The 22,268-nt window shown below is 43.4% G+C and overlaps 1 protein-coding gene across 2 annotated transcripts; it reads right to left on the reverse strand.

Annotated features, from left to right (window-relative positions):
• Window positions 1–539: 539 nt before the first annotated feature.
• LOC109894182 (LON peptidase N-terminal domain and RING finger protein 1-like) lies at window positions 540–22,268 on the reverse strand. 2 transcript variants are annotated; one of them, XM_020487453.2, is made up of 11 exons: window positions 21,441–22,268; window positions 16,057–16,172; window positions 13,130–13,252; window positions 10,686–10,901; window positions 10,161–10,389; window positions 9,382–9,599; window positions 9,029–9,150; window positions 8,530–8,688; window positions 5,998–6,160; window positions 5,338–5,490; window positions 540–2,222 (listed from the first exon to the last, which is right to left on the reverse strand). In XM_020487453.2, the coding sequence occupies exons 1-11, from the start codon at window positions 22,081–22,083 to the stop codon at window positions 2,064–2,066; spliced, it is 2,301 nt and encodes a 766-aa protein (XP_020343042.1). In that variant the 5' UTR covers window positions 22,084–22,268; the 3' UTR covers window positions 540–2,063. The 2 variants fall into 2 exon arrangements, with proteins under 2 accessions (XP_020343042.1, XP_020343043.1); XM_020487454.2 differs by having other exon boundaries at window positions 10,161–10,386; window positions 21,441–22,206.

Here is a 22,268-nt window from a genome sequence, read left to right on the forward strand (position 1 = left end):
AGTCTATGTCGCCACCTTGTGGAAACATTCGAAACGACCGATTGAACAGATTGTACTGAATGTACCAATCATTTCCAGATGACGTAACACCCAATGCATAATTACACTGGCATCGGATGGTTACATTGACAAATGAGTTACATTCATGGGTTACATTTAGTCCATACGTTAACATAATACCACTTGAGGCTTCAAGTTGAAAAAAACGAGTTAATTTATTATTGAAAATTGATAACTTAAAACATTTGAGAAAAGAAAAAAAAAGCATGATCTTTCCAAAAACAAAATGATTTAAAACAAAACAAAGCCGCGACTTGACATACATTATACACACCGTGAACGATTCGGGCCATGAGGCGGCTGAAGAAAAGACAAATAATTAATACAAATATCATAATTACTAGTACGGCAAAAGGAATGCTAACCAAGGCTTCACACTGTGCCATTCAAAGCAAAATGCTAAAAATGGTATAAGGCAAAAATTTGTCTGCGAAATCGACCACCATAGATATATTCACCTATATTAGTCCTTTTTCCCGACAAAAGGCAGGCGACTGCTTTTTACTTGACAACAGGGTGACCTTTAACCCTTGCAGTGCGGAACACAGAAAACTGCGTCAAAATATTGCAAGTTCCCCTTTTGTGATTTTGTACATACAAACATACTGTCAAAATATATATTTAAATATCTGTCCTTAAAAATGACTTCAGTTTACATTGAATTTAAACAGGAAGTTGGAACTTTTGAGAGAGACAGGAAATACAACACTCGAGTCACATGGATGACTTTGAGGTTTCTCAAGAATCGATAACTCGGAATGGGAAACATCCCTAACGCAAAATCAAAGACTAAGCTGTCGGGATTCAAGAGGTTACGTTATCCACTGAGAAACGACAACAAAACCACAGAGTAACGTATTATTGGAAGTCTGGATTTTTGGGGGAGTTATGCCTCGTTTTCAGCAACAAAAAAAAAACGGTTAAGAGAACAGCAGTTGGGAGCGTTGCGAGACCACAGTCCCACATCTGTAGCTATACTACAGACCGGACAAAATGGCTGCCAAAAAGGGTTTTCTTTCTGAAGTCTTGGAAGAAAACAAAAAATGGATGAAAAAGTACAAACTTGGAGACATTAATAATAATAAAAAGGGGGAAGCTCTCTTTTTCACCAGGGTCCACTGCTGCTCGGTGGCAGCGGTGAAGGAAGATGTGCATTTAGTAGACTCTGAAGTGACAGAGGGTCTTACTGCTCAGAAGAGTAAGATTCACACTTTTGTTTTTGTTGTTGGAAGGCTACACCATCCCACTTGTTGGGCTTTGTAGTAAGCAATTCTAAGTAACCCCCTCCCTCCATTTGTTACCACCAACCTTCTACAATTCATCCACCCAACCCCCTCTCTCTGTCTGACTCAATTTCAGCATTTGGGATTTGCACAGAAGCACGGCCCACCCATAGAAACAAACACACACACATACACACTCCCTTCTACCATCAACAGTGGCCGAATCGAGACAGCGAGGCTGCATGGGTAGTCTTGAGCAGACAAGGCAATGGAGACATCTCTTCACCAATCTCTCTCTCCCTTTCTTTCTCTCTCTGGTAACCAAGCTGACAGTAGCAGGTGTTGAGGGTGGCTGGTGCCACTGTTGAGTATAGACAGAAAGGCCTTTTTTTTTGTTTTCACCAACATCACACAGACAGAGAGACAGACAGAGAGAGAGAGACAGCGAGAGAGAGGAGGACCAGTTCTTAGAATTCGGCCGATCACCTCAGCAGTCTGTGGCTTCTCGTCGATGTAGCTAGCTGGTGTGTGGTAGTTGTAGTGCTGCTAAAGCTAGCTGCTTATGTGACTGGGATCTTGCTGGTGTCTCAGAAGTGCTGTGTGATTCTGCCTTCTCAGGGAGATGTCTCATTGACGTCTCATGGATGTCTTGTGGCAGCACTGAAGAGCGAATTCCGATGCATGGAGACCTAGGATTCGGTTGTTTGATCTGGTATGGAGGTACATGGTGTCGGAACCAGGATGTCCGAAGTAGTTGTGGTCGGGTGGAGCTCTACTCTTCTACTCGTTGGGGATGCTCTGCAGGTAGGAGAGGATGTGCTGGATCTTGACCAGGCGTTCGCGCAGCGTGGTCATGGAAAGCACCGACAGCTGGTAGCGAGGGTCGATGGGCAGCACGGCCAGCAGCCACCAGCAGCAAGCCGGACCGTTGGGAGTCGCCTGGAGGAGAGGAGGAGAGGATATCACTGACCAGAAACATGATATCACTCACCTAAAACAATGGGTTGACAATGGACAGAGAATGGCTTGTTGGCTATTGTTTTGTTTTTTACTGGGCCACAGAAGACTTCAAAAAGGCTTTAAGGGATAGGATTAAACAGTATCATCATGACTTCACCTTGCCATTTGAAAGACTAGGTGGAATAATTGCCATATTGGATACACCTATTCAGTCATTTCAGATCTGTAAAGGAACTTGAGAGTAGAGGCTAGCGAGTCAGCCGGAGTTCAGTACGTGCCTTGCGTCAGACAGGTATGATGGAGACGCTTCAGATCTACAAGATAGTCGTAACTCATTCAGAGTCGGCATCTTAAATGAGTTGTTCTATAATTTGAGCCAAGTATCTCAGATAAATGACTGACGTGGTGAATTGGCTTGCATCCAAAGCAGCCTCAACCTAATCTGCCACTTATTGGATGTTGCGGTGTCAGAGTTACATGTTGTTTATAATAAACTGGGTGGTTCGAGCCCTTAATCCTGATTGTCTGAAAGCTGAGACCATATGCCACGGGTATGACAAAACATGTATATTTAGGAACACACACAAACACAAGCAGCGGAAATGTAATCTAATCTTGACTATGGTCCATCCCCGGACACTCATCATTAATCCTAGTATCTCCATGCAAAAGTATTCATCCCACTTGGCATTTTTCCTATTTTGTTGCATTACAACCTGTAATTTAAATATATTTTAATTTGGATTTCATGTAATGGACATACACAAAATAGCCCAAATTGGTGAAGTGAAAAAAATTACTTGTTGAATGAAAAGTGGTGCGTGCATATGTATTCACCCCTTTGCTATGAAGCCCCTAAAAAAGATCTGGTGCAACCAATTACCCACCATTGCGACCTGTACGCTCTCGTTGGCTGGCCCTCGCTTCATACTCGTCGCCAAACCCACTGGCTCCATATCATCTACAAGACCCTGCTAGGTAAAGTCCCCCCTTATCTCAGCTCGCTGGTCACCATAGCATCTCCCACCTGTAGCACACGCTCCAGCAGGTATATCTCTCTAGTCACCCCCAAAACCAATTCTTTCTTTGGCCGCCTCTCCTTCCAGTTCTCTGCTGCCAATGACTGGAACGAACTACAAAAATCTCTGAAACTGGAAACACTTATCTCCCTCACTAGCTTTAAGCACCAACTGTCAGAGCAGCTCACAGATTACTGCACCTGTACATAGCCCACCTATAATTTAGCCCAAACAACTACCTCTTTCCCAACTGTATTTAATTTTAATTTATTTATTTATTTTGCTCCTTTGCACCCCATTATTTTTATTTCTACTTTGCACATTCTTCCATTGCAAAACTACCATTCCAGTATTTTACTTGCTATATTGTATTTACTTTGCCATCATGGCCTTTTTTGCCTTTACCTCCCTTCTCACCTCATTTGCTCACATTGTATATAGACTTGTTTATACTGCATTATTGACTGTATGTTTGTTTTTACTCCATGTGTAACTCTGTGTCGTTTTATCTGTCGAACTGCTTTGCTTTATCTTGGCCAGGTCGCAATTGTAAATGAGAACTTGTTCTCAACTTGCCTACCTGGTTAAATAAAGGTAAAATAAATAAAAAATAAAACCTTCCGAAGTCCCATAATTAGTTAAATAAAGTCCACCTGTTATTTTTTATTTTACCTTTATTTAACTAGGCAAGTCAGTTAAGAACAAATTCTTATTTTCAATGACGGCCTAGGAACAGTGGGTTACTGCCTGTTCAGGGGCAGAACGACAGATTTGTACCTTGTCAGCTCGGGGGTTTGAACTTGCAACCTTCCGGTTACTAGTCCAACACTCTAACCACCAGGCTACCCTGCCGCCCCTGCCACCCTGCCGCCCCAATCTAAGTGTCACATGATCTCAGACCTGTTCTGAAAGGCCCCAGAGTCTGCAACACCACTAAGCAAGCGGCACCATGAAGACCAAGGAGCTCTCCAAACAGGTCAGGGACAAAGTTGTGGGGAAGTACAGGTCAGGGTTCGGTTCTAAAAAATATCTGAAACTTTGAACATCCCACAGAGCACAATTAAATCTATTATTAAAAAAATGGAACGAATATGGCACCACAACAAACCTGCCAGGAGAGGGCCACCCACCAAAACTCAAAGACCAGGCAAGGAGGGCATTAATCAGAGAGGCAACAAAGAGACCAAGGATAACCCTGAAGGAGCTGCAAAGCTCCACAGCGGAGATTTTAGTATCTGTCCATAGGACCACTTTAAGCCGTACACTCCACAGAGCTGGGCTTTATGGAAGAGTGGCCAGAAAAAAAGCCATTGCTTAAAGAACAAAATTACAATGGCCCTAAGCATAATGCTAAAGCAACACTCGAGTGGTTTAAGGGGAAACATTTAAATGTCTTGGAATGGCCTCGTCAAAGCCCAGACCTCAATCCAATTGAGAATCTGTGGTACGACTTAAAGATTACTGTACACCAGTGGAACTCATCCAACTTGAAGAAGCTGGAGCGGATTTGCCTTGAAGAATGGGCATCTTCAAAGTGGTAGGCATGTTATGTAAATCAAATCATACAACACCCCCCCCCCCCCCCACACATTTTTTATTTTATTTTTAATTCCAGGTTGGTAAGGCAACAAAATAGGACAAATGCCAAGGGGGGTGAATACTTTCGCAAGCCACTGGAACATTCCATCAAAATGCTATGCCTCCATTGGATATTGCGCATCCAATGTTGTGTGTGTGTGTGTGTGTGTGTGTGGTATAGAGGGTGAGGGGATGTTGTAAGGACACTCTGGAGGATAGTGACATAACACCTTCCTCCAGAGGATGAGTTAAGAATTACCCACAATGATCTCTTCTAGAGCAGTGGAGCAACCATAGAAATAGATTATATTGCCAAGGGAGTGACACTGGAGGAAAGCCTGAAACAGCAAGGGACTAACTGAACTTATCCCATAAGAAACAATCATATTAATATTCTGCTGCAAATTCTTTTGCTACAGTATGCCCTAATGAACGACCCTGGAGAAGGGGAGGGGGAACACTATATGCCGGGGGAAGAGATCTGGGTCTCAGCTCACCTGGATGTCGGGCTCTCTTTCGGGCATGGCGCCGAAGTGCTGAAGGATCTGGTGGCTGAAGCGGTTGTTGAGGTTCTGGAACCAGGTGTGCGCTTGTTCGTAAACGGCGTCGTGCAGCTGCTGCAGCTGTGTCAACTCCTCGCTGTCGCTCACCTGTCAATCAATCAATCAATTTATCTTAACCATACACGAGGGACATTAGGTTTGAAAGCAGGGTTGTCACGTGAAAATGAAAACTATATAGATCACAGTGTAGCATTCGCCAGAACACCACACTACCATAATCCATTAACAGATGGCCTCTGATAAACTAAAAAACAAGTTTGTTTTTACATGAGACCTTTTAAATCAAAGGGTGAACAATGGACTAAAAAGTAGATTATACAAATTAAAATATTCGGCTAATTCAAGCTGTGCTAAAGTTGTGAGTGGGAGTTAGAGGTATTCACACCAATGGAAAATGGATTCAAATGTAATTTTCTCTATGCTTTTGTTTTTTATTGTATAATTTAGTATTATATTGTCATCCTTTCTTTACAAATAAAAATCTAACCAAATATATATATATATATATATCCAAAAAATACAAAGAACAGAAACTCTCCATATAATAAAAACCTCCCAAACAGTATTTTGGGGTAAGAGAACATGGGTTCTTACCTTGGTATCCTCCAGGTACTTGATGTCGGCGATGCAGTACCCGTCCATCATCCCGCGGGTCAGCACCCGGAACCTCTTCCCTCCGACGGTGTCCACCACGGAACGCCCGTCTGGGAGGAAGTGGACACTCCGGATGATCAGCATACAGCCGTAGTCCACAAAACTGAAACGGGAACATTCTGAATCTTTGTTTGTTGTAATCATATAGTCATTTGAAGGTGATTTTGCAAATGGTCTTTATTTCTAAATGTGCATTTATTATGGATCCACATTACCTGCTGCCAAGGCAGCAGCTACCCTTCCTGGGGTCTGGCAAAATTAAGGAAGTTCTAATTTAAAAAAAAGATTACAATACATTCATTACAGAATTCACAACACACTAAGTGCGTGCCTTCATGCCCATACTCCACTACCACATATCTACAATGCAAAATCCATGTGTGTGTATAGTGCGTATGTTATCATGTGTGTGTATAGTGCGTATGTTATCATGTGTGTGTATAGTGCGTATGTTATCATGTGTGTGTATAGTGCGTATGTTATCATGTGTGTGTATAGTGCGTATGTTATCATGTGTGTGTATAGTGCGTATGTTATCATGTGTGTGTATAGTGCGTATGTTATCATGTGTGTGTATAGTGCGTATGTTATCATGTGTGTGTATAGTGCGTATGTTATCATGTGTGTGTATAGTGCGTATGTTATCATGTGTGTGTATAGTGCGTATGTTATCATGTGTGTGTATAGTGCGTATGTTATCATGTGTGTGTGCCTTATGTTTGTGTCTCTTCACAGTCCCCGATGTTCCATAAGGTGTATTGTTACCTGCTTTTTAAATCTGATTCTACTGCTTGCATCAGTTACCTGATGTGGATTAGAGTTCCATGTAGACATGGCTCTATGTAGTACTATGTGCCTCCCATAGTCTGTTCTGGGACTTGGGGATTGTGAAGAGACCTCTGGTGGCTTGTCTTGTGGGGTATGCATGGGTGTCTGAGCTGTGTGCGAGTATTTTAAACAGACAGCTCGGTAGCTTCAGCTTGTCAACACCTCTTACAAAAACAAGTAATGAGGAAGTCAATCTCTCTTCCACTTTGAGCCAGGAGAGATTGACATGCATGTCATTAACGTTAGCTCTCCGTGTACTTTTAAGGGCCCGGCCCGTGTTGCCCTGTTCTGAGCCAACTGCAATTTTTTTCCAGGTCCCTCTTTGTAGTTCAGGTGCGACAAAACCAGGGCCTGTAGGACCTGCCTTGTTGATATTGTTGTTAAGGCAGAGCAGCGCTTTAATTATTATTATTAAAGTTGCATATTTCCATTTAGCAGGCGCTTTCATGAAAAGCGACTTAATCATGCCTGCATACATTTTACGTATGAGTGGTCCCAGGAATCAAACCAAATATCCTGGCGTTGCAAGCCCCATGCTCCACCAACTGAGCTAAAGAACACCACAAATATATTGCATATGGTCGTTGCAGAGTCAAATCAGACAGCCATTCAAAGCATTGTGAAAAGTTACCGGCTCATTGTGAGCAGTCAATTACAGTGATTGGTCAATGGCCTATTTTGTTTAACCTCTACAGGATCAGTGAGCTAACGTGTGCTAATGTGATTAGCATGATGTTGTAAGTAACAAGAACATTTCCTAGGAAATAGACATATCTGATACGGGGCAGAAAGTTTAAATACATGTTAATCTAACTGCACTGTCCAATTTACATGAGCTATTACAGTGAAAGAATACCATGCTATTCTTTGAGCTAAAAAGTGCATAGTTATGTACTTGGAAATGTATCAATAAACCAATTAGGCATATTTGGGCAGACTTGATACAACATTTTGAACAGTAATGCAATGGATCATTAGATCAGTCTAAAACTTTGCACATACACTACTGCCGTCTAGTGGCCAAAATCTAAATTGCGCCTAGAATCCTAAGTCATATAATTAACTTTCTCTTGCATTTCAAAGATGATGGAACAACTTTTTTTGGGGAGAAAATGCATGTTTTTTTCTTTGTATTATCATTTACCAGATCTAATGTGTTATATTCCCCTATATTAATTTCACATTTCCACAAAGTGTTTCCTTTCAAATGGTATCAAGACTATGCATATCCTTGCTTCAGGTCCTGAGCTACAGGCAGTTAGATTTGGGTATGTCATTTTTGGGGAAAAAGAGAACTTTCACAGGGCCATTGCATAGTCAAGTCAAACGTCAGCATTCAACTCATTTGTGAGAAGGTATAGTTGCCCAAGGCATCTTGAAAAATGTAAATATTAGCATATATATGCTTAAATCGTTTTATTTCCCCATCAGGAGGATGCTTCAAAGTTGGATTTGATATTCAGTCAAAATCCTATTAGCTAGTATTTTCAGAATTCCTCTGTCTGTCTGTCTGTCTCTCTCGGGTGAGGTGACAGACAGTGACACATTAGTGCGCAGCAGAATGGTGAGTGTTTTATGTGCAAATGTGTGCGTGCTGGCCTAGGTGCTTGTATCGGGTGCCACTGTGCCTACCACTGTGCCTACCCTTTCTGAGCGTCGTTGATGCACATCCCAAACTGGCGCGTGCCGGCCTCCATGCAGCGGCGGATCATGAGACGGTAGCGCGGTTCGAAGACGTGCAGGGGACACGGCACGGTCGGGTAGGCCATGGTGCACACAAAGATGGGCACCTTCTTCATCAGGCTGGCGGAGAAAGAGAGAGAGTTAAGAATGATGCTAAGACACTCGAGCATCTCTCACAAGTGAAGTGATTCAAATGTGACATATGCATTCCAAAGATGATGTAAAAATAGATCAACAGAATTCATTCGAACAGTCAGTGCTTAACATTAGGTGAACCGGTCTGCTGTGTGTGTTTTGCATGTTTTTCGTTTTCATGTTTAAAAAAATTAAAAGTAGGACAACCAGGGAGAAAGAAAGACAAGGGTTCAGAGAGAAGGCAGAAGCCATAGCAGTACAACTACCAGAATGGACATTCTAGGTTCATTTTACGACAGAATGATATGTCGGGAGGACAACTAACTCTGCGAGCTCTTGGGTCTCCTCCAGGTGAGTCCTCTGCCGTTCCGACTGCTCCTTAGACAGGTACTGCTTTATCACTCGGTCCAGCACACTGGTGACTGTGTACTTCCTGGCTGCCAGATACTGGGGGGGGGGGGGGGGAGAAGATTAAGGTTTTCTTTTTGAGGACATGTCATTTAAGAAGAGGTCTTCCCCAAGTTAATTGTCTTAGGCCTTGTCCCAAATGGCACCATGTTCCCTATTTAGCGCACTGCTTTTGACCAGAGCCCTATTGGCCCTGGTCAAAAATAGTGTACTATATAGGGAATAGGATGCCATTTGAGTTGGTGGTGGTTGGTGGTAGTGTCCTCTTACCTCTTTGAGACTCTCCTTGCAGAGAGGACACTGGGGAGTGTGGTCCAGACAGCGCTCCAGACAGTTTTTACAGAAGGTGTGACCGCACGGCGCGGTCACTGGCTCGTAGAACAATCTAAAGCAGAGGGAACACTCCAGGTCGTTGGGGTCCAGTAGGTCTCTGGGTACGACTCTGTGAGCTCGGGCTGAGGCTCCCTGGCTCGACGCACCACAGGCCACTACAGAGGAAGCGACAGGAGAATGTCAAGCACTTCACACGCAGACAGACGCATACAAACACAGACACAGCAAAGGTACCTGGCAATGGCTAATGGGACCGTTGCTAATTGGTACTGTGGCGGTTGCGGCTCTGCCACTGATATAGAGGGAATGCATATTTTAGCTGCTTTCACCCAGGAATAATCCCATTTAAAACAATATAAAGAGCCAGCACTCCAGCTAAACCAGGGGTTCCACAACTGGCGGCTGAATTTGGGCCGCGGCTGGTTTTATTTGGCCCGCGGGTGGGTGTATATGGTCCTCAAAGTTTTCTGAGACCCCCCACCCCCCAAAAAACATGATCATATACAAATGTAAGCAAGGTTTGAAATAGTCAGCTTTAGTCAGACACTATATCCATTTGGGCTCCTTGCGGTCAATTTGCCGTCTACAATTTGGGGCCCCCCCCGACCATCCGCTCAAGAAAAGAAAACGTTCCACGGCTGAAACCAGTTGACGATCCCTGAGCTAAACTACTCCCTTTCTAATTACGACATACTAGCAGCAGTCTTGATTCCTACCTCCTTGTTTCTTGTGCTTGCTCCCGTGGCTGTAGACGACGTGGGGTCCACCCTCGGAGAACGTCAGCTTCCGCTTCAGCAGCACGCCTTTCTCCTGGTCCCCCAGCTGGGGTGCGGAGCAGACGCGTTTAAGACCCTCATCCACGCCGCCCGGCCCCGGCCCGTGGGCTCGCATCGAGTGAGCGCGGCCGAGGCCCGAACGCTCCAGGCTCCCTGAGCGACCCGGCTTCTGGTACGGAAAGAGAGAAGGAGGGGGAGGAGAAGCGAGAAAGAGAGAGAGAGAGAGAGAGAGAGAGAATTAGAACGTTAAAAGGAGTGTTAGACATTGTTGATGCATTTTAACTGAACAAACACCTAAAAAATATCAAAACATATTGACTTTGGAAACTTTGAAGGCACCCTAGTGGTTCAGGGCTTTTTATTTATTTTTCCTTTTATTTAACTAGGCAAGTCAGTTAAGAACAAATTCTTATTTACAACGACGGCCTACAGGGCTGTATCAAGCACACTGTCCAGTTAGCGTACCTCGTGCTGTGCGTCGGTGCTAGGGTGTGCCGAGGAGGTGCGAGCCTGGACTTGGTGCAGGGCAGAGTGTTTGGCTTCGGCCTGATGCTGTTGGGCTCTGGCCTCGGCATCCGCTACCGAAATCTTACTACGAAGGCGAGGCGATGTGCTCTGCGCCGTCTCCCTCAGACCCACCTTCACGTTCTCGCCGGCCGGAGACAGCAGGTCGCACAGTATCTGTGGTACACATTGCCATAAGAGCAGTCAACTGGATATTTTTTATTTTTTTTATTTTAACATTTAAATCAGACAAAAATGGCAGAACAGGAGCAAAGTTCACTTAAATGCAGAAAAGTGGCTGGCCAAGACTGGGAGTGACCACTGGCCAAGTCTGCCTTCCTGGCAACAATGTGGATTTAGATCTAGAAAAATGTACTTGTCTAGAAAAATGTACTTGTGGAAATATGCCTTTGGCTTCACAATAACATGATTGACGTTAAATCTGCAGTAAAGTTGACTTGTAGGAAAGAAACACGTGTTTGTTGTTGCACCAGCTCGGTCACTCTCCTTCCACCCAATCACTCTCCTCCTATATATATCAACGTTTCATTTCCTCCTCTCGGCCCTGTATCTTCTCCTTCTCCCTTTTATCTTCTGTGTTTTCACCTTCTTTCGCTCTCTCAGAGTCCATTTACGTGTTATTAGACGCTGACGAACAACCCGGGCCCCGCTCCAATCCATATAAATCTATCTAATTCACATCCATTCCGCTGTACTCCAAGACACACAACATGTCCACCTTTGTATCTGCTAACCTTGGTGCCCATCCAGGATCACATGACAGAGAATTTATGTTTACATCAGCATTTAAAAGGGAGATGTTTTAGGACCTTGTGATGTAGGCTACTCACTGTATTATACGAGTTAAAGAAAACAGAAACACACCTTTGCTGAGGCACCCAAACACAAACATCACACACAGACAAATCCCATATAGCTCTTTCCCATCAAACCTCGAGAGCAGGTTTCAGACAACACCCTTCTTGAGCAGAAAGAGAAGCCATTTGCATTCAACTATACTCATATCAATCAAAGTTCCTCTAACAGAGTGAAACAACAAGAATGCAAATCCACACATCAACGACGCGACCAAAGAAACGCGGGCCTACTTTCTCACAACCCAGAGTATTACCCTAACATTTAACGCAGCCTGGGAGACCCTGTCAGCGATGGTGATCGGACAACGGTCCACGGCGTCTGTGACTTATGTCACCCTGCTTCGTCACAGTACTGAATTACACCCCGCGCCCTACATAGCGCACTACTTTTGACCAGAGTCCATAGACCAAAGTCCCCGTAGGTCTCTGGTCAAAACGGAAAGGGTGCCATTTGGGATGAACATGACAGGAGGGGAGAGTCACGAGGGCTGACCCACTGGGAAGTAAAACCTCAAAAACATGGAGTCTTCGCTGGGATGTTGTGTTGGGGGGGGGGGGTAGATTTTTAACACTTTATTTTAACTGAGACACGATAGTAATTAGTGACTACAGCATAAATAACCGCTACCCCAAGACTTCTTCGTCGTGGGGATTCAATTGTAATGAATACCATAAAGCCCCAACTGTCGCCAAGTCCTTTCATAGCACATACCGAACAGATACAGAGGTATTAGGAAAATAAACGTCACCAAAAAAAGAGTGTCAAAGCGATGGATAGGCATAACTATGCCCATTCCAACACTTATTCAGCAGGGTGTACTACGAAAAAGAAATATGCTCACTGCGCTCTGAACTTCAACTCAGTCTGACAGGTGATTAATCGCGGAAGCATAGCTCGCGGCGAATCGTTGTCACCACGTTTTCCGTCACCCGCTAAAAAAAACAGCTGCTTTTCTCTGCAAGGAATGTGATTTAGCCACTAATTTAAGGCCGCTGTCGGCCCAATATGTTCCATCTCTCACGCAAGCGCCTTACGACTTAATTCCATTAGGCCAATGCCGAGGATAATAACCTAGCTAGCCGACGCTAGGCTATCAGCGAAGGAATGCACAGTGTTCCTTTTCATGGATGGTAGGCAAATCAGTGCTGGGAAACGCTTGGCTTAAGTAAGACAAAAAAGGGAGAACTCCGAGAGCGCCTGGCTCCTTATGAAACGGACTATGGCGCTAAAGGGGTCTAGACTTCAAACATTCCTGGAGATAAAAAAACAACAACAGTATTTACACAAGTATAAACTTAGGCACTGCAATTAGTGATAGGCCTAGAGATTATAAGGGTTCATGTTCCCAGGATCGGGGGGGGGGGGGGGGGGGGGGGTCTATCACTGATACACACAGAGGTGGTTTGGCTCAAGGAAAGGCATTGAGAAGATGCAATATCTCCTTGCTTTCTTGCACTCAAGTCAAGTCCCAAAGCAAATTACTTCAACAACACCACCACCACTCTCCCTCCAACTCCTTCTCTCACATTTTCCACCTCTCGTTTGGCCAGGGTGAAGTCCTCGTCCAGGGCCAGACAGTGGAGGAAAACCTGCAACGAGTCGTCAACCTGGCCCATGTCCTGGAGCACCTTGGCCTTCCAGTAGAAACCCTGGGAGAGAGAGAGAGAGTGTGAGACAGGGGGGACGGGGAGGTTATAAAGAGCACAAGACTTCCAGTGGAGAGAGGGAGAGATAGGTTACGTCGCTGCATTTAAACTGGACAATACTGTATTTGAGCGACAACCAGAGGGTGAACCGCTAGAGAGAACGGTAGAGAGATGAGAGAGAGAGTGACAAGAGAGAGAGAGAGAGAGAGAGACAGAGAGAGAAGGGACCCTAGTTAGAACACAATGCAGGTAGCCTGACAACATGAGTCAACATTGACCTGAATCACTCAACATCAATTCAGTTTCTTTCAGGCTTCACTGGATAGGATTAACATACATTGCAAAAATTCCTAACCCCTTTTGGTCCTGAACCTGTTTGTCTTCCTCTCTAGGGGAGGCATGACTCTTGCTCTAGCCTAGTTTACTAAATTACACATTACCAACAAAATCAGCAGTTATGCGAAATACAAATTGAAATAAAAGGTGTACCCTGTGTGGCTACTAGCTTGGGCCTTTCTGTTTATCCCCAACTATATATTTCCACCTCTTCAACTAACCTCTCACCATTAAGAAGAACAGGGGAGATTTAGCATGCCTTGTGGGTATGATCTTTGACCCTCTGTAACTTTCACACTCGTCATTATTCACAATTCATTCAGGGTTATCTGTCATCCACATTAATGTAGAAGGGTTTAGAAACTTATTATATTCTTATTTACAATAAAAGTCCTTCCAAAATGACACAATACACTTTTTACCATTTGTTTCTACAGGGTACAAAATCATCTGAAACACAACCAAAACTAACTGCAAATGCATCCAACAAGTTCGTTGAGTCACAAGCTTGACATAATCTTTGCGCGCTAGAAATATGGGACCAAATACTGAACTTTGACTACTTTATTTATAAGGTTATTTAGGGGTCTCAATAATTGTGACCGTTACCTTTTTGAGAAATATGATTTGTTAAAACAAAATCTCTTTCTCTAAGCAATTGCATTAGCCTCACGGATTCCCCCGGTACTGCTGCTCATTCCGTGCACCAACTCGGGAGGTCTACGTCACCGGCCTTCTAGGCGTCACCGAACTGTTGTTTCATTACGCACACCTGGCTCCCATTTCCCCAGACTGCCAATTGTATACATGTGCCCTCTGTTCACCATTGTCTTGTCGGTTATTTTTTTCCACATTGGTCTTGTGAGTACCTGTGCTTTGTGGTTTCGGCTTTCGTACTGCGTGTATTGTGTACTCGTTATTCTTGTATTGTTATTACGGGTCTCGTCCCGCGTGTTATTATTACGGGTCTCGTCCCGCGTGTTGTTATTACGGGTCTCGTCCCGCGTATTGTTATTACGGGTCTCGTCCCGCGTATTGTTATTACGGGTCTCGTCCCGTGTATTGTTATTACGGGTCTCGTCCCGCGTATTGTTATTACGGGTCTCGTCCCGCGTATTGTTATTACGGGTCTCGTCCCGTGTATTGTTATTACGGGTCTCGTCCCGTGTATTTATTAGAGGTTTAATCTCGCTCTTTTGTTTGGGTTTACATCCCTGTGTTTTTGTACACGTGTTTGTTTTGGGCTTCGTCCCATTTCATGGCATGTTGTGTTTTTGGGTGGAGTATTAAAACCCACTTTTACGTACTCCTGCACCCGTCTCCAATCATTTAAACAACGTGACAATTAGTATAAAATATTATAATTTACAAATTTTTTGGCACATACAATATAGCTAAGTATTTTCATTATTTTATACAGTCATTATTGCTCATCTTTATCAAGGGTATCAATAATTTCAGACCCCACTGTATATTTCCACACTGAGTTTGGAATAATACTGTGAAATTATGAAAATTGTGATCCACTAAAAGGGCAATAAGAGCTGTTTGAAAATACCGCCTGAAATTTCAGCCTTTGGTGAGATGGAGTTTTGGCCTGCCTGGTGACATCACTAGGCGGTAAATGAGTTAATAGACCAATAACAAAGCAAGTTCCAAACCTCTCTACCAATAACAGCTAGTTTTTCCCCTCCCCACTCAGACCACTCCCAGACAGTCTTGGCAAAATTATTGCTTTCTCCTTGCTAAGAATGTATTTTTTTGGACCATTTTAAATTGAAAACGATCACAGTAACGTTCTTAATTGTTACCCAGAAATGATTTGATATTAAGATAAAAACATCTGGCATTGGACCATTTAAAACAGCTCAAGGTACAGTAAACATGAAGTGTGACCAAATGTGTAACAAACAAATGCACATCTCCCAAATGAGAGGCTCTGAACGCTCAATCAAAAAAGGTTATGTAAAAGGAAAAAAACAAATCAACCTTTGATACAGACAAAATGTCTAAAGGTATAGAAGGTTATACAGTAATATTCTATTAGAATTGATCAAGACTGAAAAATAGAATTAGAGGACATGGTGAACAATGCTGTTAATAGCGCTAAGATATCCTAGAATATATCCTACCGGTTCATATTCAAGATGGCCTGTTAACCCATTTAGACGTACTAACACCTGGCTGAGCCTCTAATCAGCCTCCACTTTCCCTCCATGACGCCTCACACGGTGTAGTAAAGTGTGGCGGATATAACCGGAGCTTTAGACTTGAACTGTTTCAAAGTGCCCCAAGGTGCCTGGTAAGGACTAAGGATAATTATAGCGCTGGGGGAGCTGACAAGTGAATGAAGTAGGCCTCAGCAAACTTAACTTCCAATAACATTTGTTTTAATTTACAATTTTTTTATTTTATATTTTTTCCCCACTTGTGTCCTACTGAACTCAACACACAGTTTCCCGCATTAGTACCTCTGCAGAGTGGGTGGAGCTAAGACAGAGTTCAGCGTCCTCCAGGGCCAATCGGTACTGCAGGAGCCCGGTGTAGGCCTTGACCCGTGACCACCGCACCGCCTCATCCCCAGGATCTGGAATAAAGGATGGAAGAATAAAGGAGGAGAGACAGATTATTTGATTTACAAAAAACCAAAGATGACCATAACTCCAGGGTGAAATATCAGTGTAATGAGAATTGCATACATTCAACATAATAGCAAATTATGACGGAATGAAAGCTTAGACTACATCCATAAAACGGTTCATGTCAAACACATGACATGAAGACCTATAGACATTAAAACCAGGAGATAGTGAAGGCACCCCCCCCCCCCATCTACACACAATACCCCATAATGACAAAGCAAAAACAGGTTTAGACATTTTTGCAAATGTACATAAGTATTCAGACCCTTTACACAGTACTTTGTTGAAGAACCTTTGGCAGTGATTACAGCCTCGAAACCATTATTTTATGCAGATCCTCTCAAGCTCTATCAGGTTTGGATGCAGTGCATTGCTGCACAGCTATTTTCAGGTCTCTCCAGAGATGTTTGATCAGGTTCAAATCTGGGCTCTGGTTGAGCCAAGGACATTGAGACTTATCCCGTAGCCACTTGTTGTCTTGGCTGTGTGCTTAGGGTCGTTATCCTGTTGGAAGGTGAACCTTTACCCCATTCTGAAGTCCTGAGCACTCTGGAGCATCAAGAATCTATCTGTAATATGCTCTGTTCATCTTTCCCTCAATCCTGACTAGTCTCCCAGTCCCTGCCGCTGAAAAACATTCCCACAGCATGATGCTGCCACCACCATGCTTCATCGTAAGGGATGGTATTGGCCAGGTATACAGTGCCCGTCCCTGGTTTCCTCCAGGCGTGACTATTGGCATTCAGGTCAAAGAGTTCCATCTTGGTTTCATCAGACCAGGGAGGTCTGGAAAAACTTTTGCAGTGTGAAGCTAATTTCCTGCGATGCTATGCATTTTGCAATGGCTATTTCTGTGTTCTTATGCTCAAACACTGTCAACAGGGACCCCAATCGGGAACCCTGGGCATATACCCTGCGTAGCATGTCAGTAATCCAGCCATTGGGGCAGCAGCATAGCGTAGTGGTTAGAGTGTTGGACTAGTAACCGAAAGGTTGCAAGATTGAATCCCAGAGCTGACATGGTACAAATCTGTCATTCTTCCCCTGAACAAGGCAGTTAACCTACTGTTCCTAGGCCATCATTGAAAATAAGAATTTGTTCTTCACTGACTTGCCTAAATGAACACAGGGAATTCACTGTAGACCAGGTTAAGCTGCCCAGCTTTCAGCGGAGGTCATATACTAGGCCTATCTGGTCTTCTATGATAAATGTTCAAAATCATGTGAGTTGCTGGCAAGACAAGAGACACTATGGCATCTTGTTTGCGGTCTTTTGGTGCAAGATGGGCCTCTGTGATTCTGAGCCTGCGGCTAGAGGTGACATGTCTCCAAAACACACAAGGGTTGTATCTCCATAGTTCCTCTCCCAGTCTCCTTTCCTTCACCCACACCGTCTCCAGTCCAGCATGACCCCCGGACAGGAGACACTGTCTGGTTTTCTTTAACCTATCATGTCTTTGTCGACCAGTACAGAGGAAGGACAAGGTCTAGAAAACTAAGCCCCTTTAGACTATTGACATGCACCCCGGTGGGTTTTCCGTTGCGTGGGGGAAAAGACATATTTCAATAATGACTGTGTGATTCACTTCACGACAAGCGGGATTACTCCATATTAGCTTATGTGCTTCAGGCTTGGCTAGCTCAGCAAGCCTCAGACAGAGACAGTGATGTCATAGCGGTGACACCTCTAGTCTGGTTCTTGCCGCTCTGCGGCAGTGACTGACTGTGCCACAAGCATGTGGGCCCCAAAACCAAAGTCACCTAGGCAAAGTCCTTAGCTGACCCAAAGTGCCACACTGGCTATGGGCTCTTACACTTGCTACAGTGTCCCACAGTTGCCAACATTTCCGCCTTAAACAATGTTGAAAGATACTGGCATAACATTCCACCTCCAGACCTAACCATGTTCTTTGCGCTCAATTAGACGCAAATCAAAGAAAGTAGCTTTAGGCTACACTTATACGCAATAAGTGCTCATATATTTGTCATTGGCCAATGTATAATTTGTAAATCCTTTATTAACAAGTGAGATGGGTTTAATGTCAAGAGAGATGGGAGCCTGTGCAGCTTGATGAGTTATCTTCAGTGACAGAGGGACAAGGGTCTTGGAGGTGACATAACATGGCTGAGGCTACAAATACGAATAGCCAGCAGTCTGTTTCCTGTTTAGCAAATGTTTGCCTGTGTGTCTTGCTTGTTTGATATGCTGTGCAGGCTATAGCTTCTGTTGTGCTTATGTTTACAATAGCATACTGTGTATATTACAATAATATATATATATATACACACATACATACACAGTGGGGCAAAAAAGTATTTAGTCAGCCACCAATTGTGCAAGTTCTCCCACTTAAAAAGATGAGAGGCCTGTAATTTTCATCATAGGTACACTTCAACTATGACAGACAAAATGAGAGAAAAAAATTCTGGAAATCACATTGTAGGATTTTTAATGAATTTATTGGCAAATTATGGTGGAAAATAAGTATTTGGTCACCTACAAACAAGCAAGATTTCTGGCTCTCACAGACCTGTAACTTCTTCTTTAAGAGGCTCCTCTGTCCTCCACTCATTACCTGTATTAATGGCACCTGTTTGAACTTGTTATCAGTATAAAATACACCTGTTCACAACCTCAAACAGTCACACTCCAAACTCCACTATGGCCAAGAACAAAGATCTGTCAAAGGACACCAGAAACAAAATTGTAGACCTGCACCAGGCTGGGAAAACTGAATCTGCAATAGGTAGGCAGCTTGGTTTGAAGAAATCAACTGTAGGAGCAATTATTAGGAAATGGAAGACATACAAGACCACTGATAATCTCCCTCGATCTGGGGCTCCACGCAAGATCTTACCCCGTGGGGTCAAAAGGATCACAAGAACGGTGAGCAAAAATCCCAGAACCACATGGGGGGACCTAGTGAATGACCTGCAGAGAGCTGGGACCAAAGTAACAAAGCCTACCATCAGTAACACACTACGCCGCCAGGGACTCAAATCCTGCAGTGCCAGACGTGTCCCCCTGCTTAAGCCAGTACATGTCCAGGTCCGTCTGAAGTTTGCTAGAGAGCATTTGAATGATCCAGAAGAAGATTGGGAGAATGTCATATGGTCAGATGAAACCAAAATATAACTTTTTGGTAAAAACTCAACTCGTCGTGTTTGGAGGAAAAAGAATGCTGAGTTGCATCCAAAGAACATCATACCTACTGTGAAGCATGGGGGTGGAAACATCATGCTTTGGGGCTGTTTTTCTGCAAAGGGACAAGGACGACTGATCCGTGTAAAGGAAAGAATGAATGGGGCCATTGAAGATGAAACGTGGCTGGGTCGTTCAGCATGACAATGATCCCAAACACACCGCCCAGGCAACGAAGGAGTGGCTTCGTAAGAAGCATTTCAAGGTCCTGGAGTGACCTAGCCAGTCTCCAGATCTCAACCCCATAGAAAATCTTTGGAGGGAGTTGAAAGTCCGTGTTGCCCAGCAACAGCCCCAAAACATCACTGCTCTAGAGGAGATCTGCATGGAGGAATGGGACAAAATACCAGCAACAGTGTGTGAAAACCTTGTGAAGACTTACAGAAAATGTTTGACCTCTGTCATTGCCAACAAAGGGTATATATAAAAAGTATTGAGATAAACTTTTGTTATTGACCAAATACTTATTTTCCACCATAATTTGCAAATAAATTCATTAAAAATCCTACAATGTGATTTTCTGGATTTTTTTTCTTTCTCATTTTGTCTGTCATAGTTGAAAATTACAGGCCTCTAATCTTTTTAAGTGGGAGAACTTGCACAATTGGTGGCTGACTAAATACTTTTTTGCCCCACTGTATATATATATATAAAAAAACATATTCTAAAGAAACAACCTCTGCATACTTTGGTCTAATTGTGAGGTCAACATTACAAGAGATTGTTTGCCAATTTTTTTCTCCATGTAGCATGTTATTGTGCAAAGCATACTGCTCGTATAGGTGCCATTCAAATTCCGGAGAAGGCCTTCACATTATGGAGAGCATTGCCTTGGTTAGTATCTGTAACTGTTGATCTGATCGATTTTAGAATTATTTTCCAAGAATAAATTACTTTCCGAGAAGCTGAACCATCAAACAAGGCCAATGGCTGTCAAGGAGATTTTGAGGCAGGTTCGGTTTCAATTCGTTTGTTACAAAATAATCACGTTTTTTTTTTAAACTATCATTGTTAACATTAAATGGACTGTGGGTTGAATGCTGTAACAACACATAATAAAACAATTAATATCAAGTACCAAGATGTTAGTGACTGCCCATTACTTATTAACCATAAATTATTCACATTACTTTAATAAAATATTTAGGAGACTGAATGACAACTTTCAGGAAACTCTTAGGTATTTATGTTTTAAGTATAACTAATTGTATGTCTGGTGTCATTAAAACCTCAAGTAATCTATTAATTTAAGGAATCTAGACATAGCCTACAGCAATGACTATAGACGTCCGTGCTGTCAATTTGTATTGCATTGACACACTCTGCACTTTTACTTTTCAGTGTCTTATGTACCAGTAGAGACTTGGCAACATACAGGTATAAACACGTTTGTTCCGTGGAAATGCAATCACGTGTACTGCATCGCCATGCCTTGATTGGGCAGCACATTTAGCCTTTTTTAGTATATTTTTCGGACTTCGGGAAATATTTGAGAGGGGACCAAACGTTATAAAATGATTGTTTGGCAAACCCAGCACGATCTCACAACCTGCCTTATGAAACTCGCTGCTTGTGCGCATGCCCAATTTACGACATTTCGTAACAGGGTGGCACAAGGGTTACATCAGTGGCACAAAGGCTGCGTTCTCGCAGGTTACCCAATTCTGACATTTTTTTTCACTAATTGGTCATTTGACCACATCAGATCTTTTTCTGATTTGATTGGTCAAAAGATCAATTAGTGAAAAAAAGGGATGAGAATTGGGCTGCCTGTAAACGTAGCCAAAGGACCTACAGTCAAACACATGACAAGCGGGTACCCTTAATATTGGTCAGTGGAACTCCCCTTCCCTACTCTTCGATAATAAAGACCACAAATAGTAATAGGGAATGACTAAAATAACACTTTGTTTTCATGCTTTAACAGGTATCCTAAAGGTCTCATCATAGCATATAAAACAAGGATGCGAAGTGACTGGTGGTCTCCACAAGCCTTTCCTCCCCCACTCACCAGATTCAATCACATCTGTTGCTAGTGATACGGCCTCCTCGAAATGTTTCCTTCTAGACAGGTCTTCAATTTCACTAATAGCTCTAGACCTTTTCAACTCCTCGGGAAACCACTTTTCCAACAGTCCGAATAGAATCACATTCGTTTTAAGCTCCCTCGGCCTGCCTCCTACCTCGCTACACAGCTTGCATTTGGAGAGTAGCTGGTGTTGTAAACATATTTTACAGTACGAATGTCCACAGCCGATAGTCACGGGCTCGCCTAGAAATCTATGACATTTCGGGCAGTCAAAAACGTCCTCCTCCCCGGCGTTATCAATAATATGTGGCGTTCGTTCCGAAGGCGCCTCATCAATTTCCAGCTTTCTCTTAAAGTTGCGCAGAATACAATCCACTAAAGTGTTCATCTGCTCCGGCCCTACAGAACCATCTCTCAAGGCCATCGAGTAAACATAGATGGCTTCTTTGAGACGGTTTTCTGATGCCAGTGCATCGGCTTTTTGTAAAATAAGTATGTGGTTGTCGACATTGTCCTGCTCCTCGTCCCAGTCGTATTCTGGCTCAATGAAGAATATTTTTCTTTCTTCGACGGCGTCCTCTCCTTCCGGGTGTTGGACCGACATTGTAGGATAGATGATCGGCATACAATGAGTTCCGGTTATTATAAATCTATTTAAAAAATGTGTTTAGCCATTGCTATAACCTACAACGTGTCTAGCTTATGTGCCAGTAGAGACTTGGCAACATACAGGTCTACTACAGCCGTTTGTTACGTAAAAATGCGATCACGTGAACGGCATCTCAGTGCCTTGATTGGCCAGCGCGTCTC

Source organism: Oncorhynchus kisutch, linkage group LG7 (genome assembly GCF_002021735.2).
Source record: "Oncorhynchus kisutch isolate 150728-3 linkage group LG7, Okis_V2, whole genome shotgun sequence".
NCBI lineage: Eukaryota > Metazoa > Chordata > Actinopteri > Salmoniformes > Salmonidae > Oncorhynchus > Oncorhynchus kisutch.

Coding starts and splice junctions, on each gene's coding strand:
- LOC109894182 (XM_020487453.2), bottom strand. CDS start 22,083: ATGCCGATCATCTATCCTACAATGTCGGTCCAACACCCGGAAGGAGAG. Junction 13,253..16,056: donor GCTCCACCCACTCTGCAGAG/GTACTAATGCGG, acceptor TCTCTCTCCCAG/GGTTTCTACTGGAAGGCCAA. Junction 9,600..10,160: donor CAAGCACAAGAAACAAGGAG/GTAGGAATCAAG, acceptor CTTCCTCTGTAG/TGGCCTGTGGTGCGTCGAGC.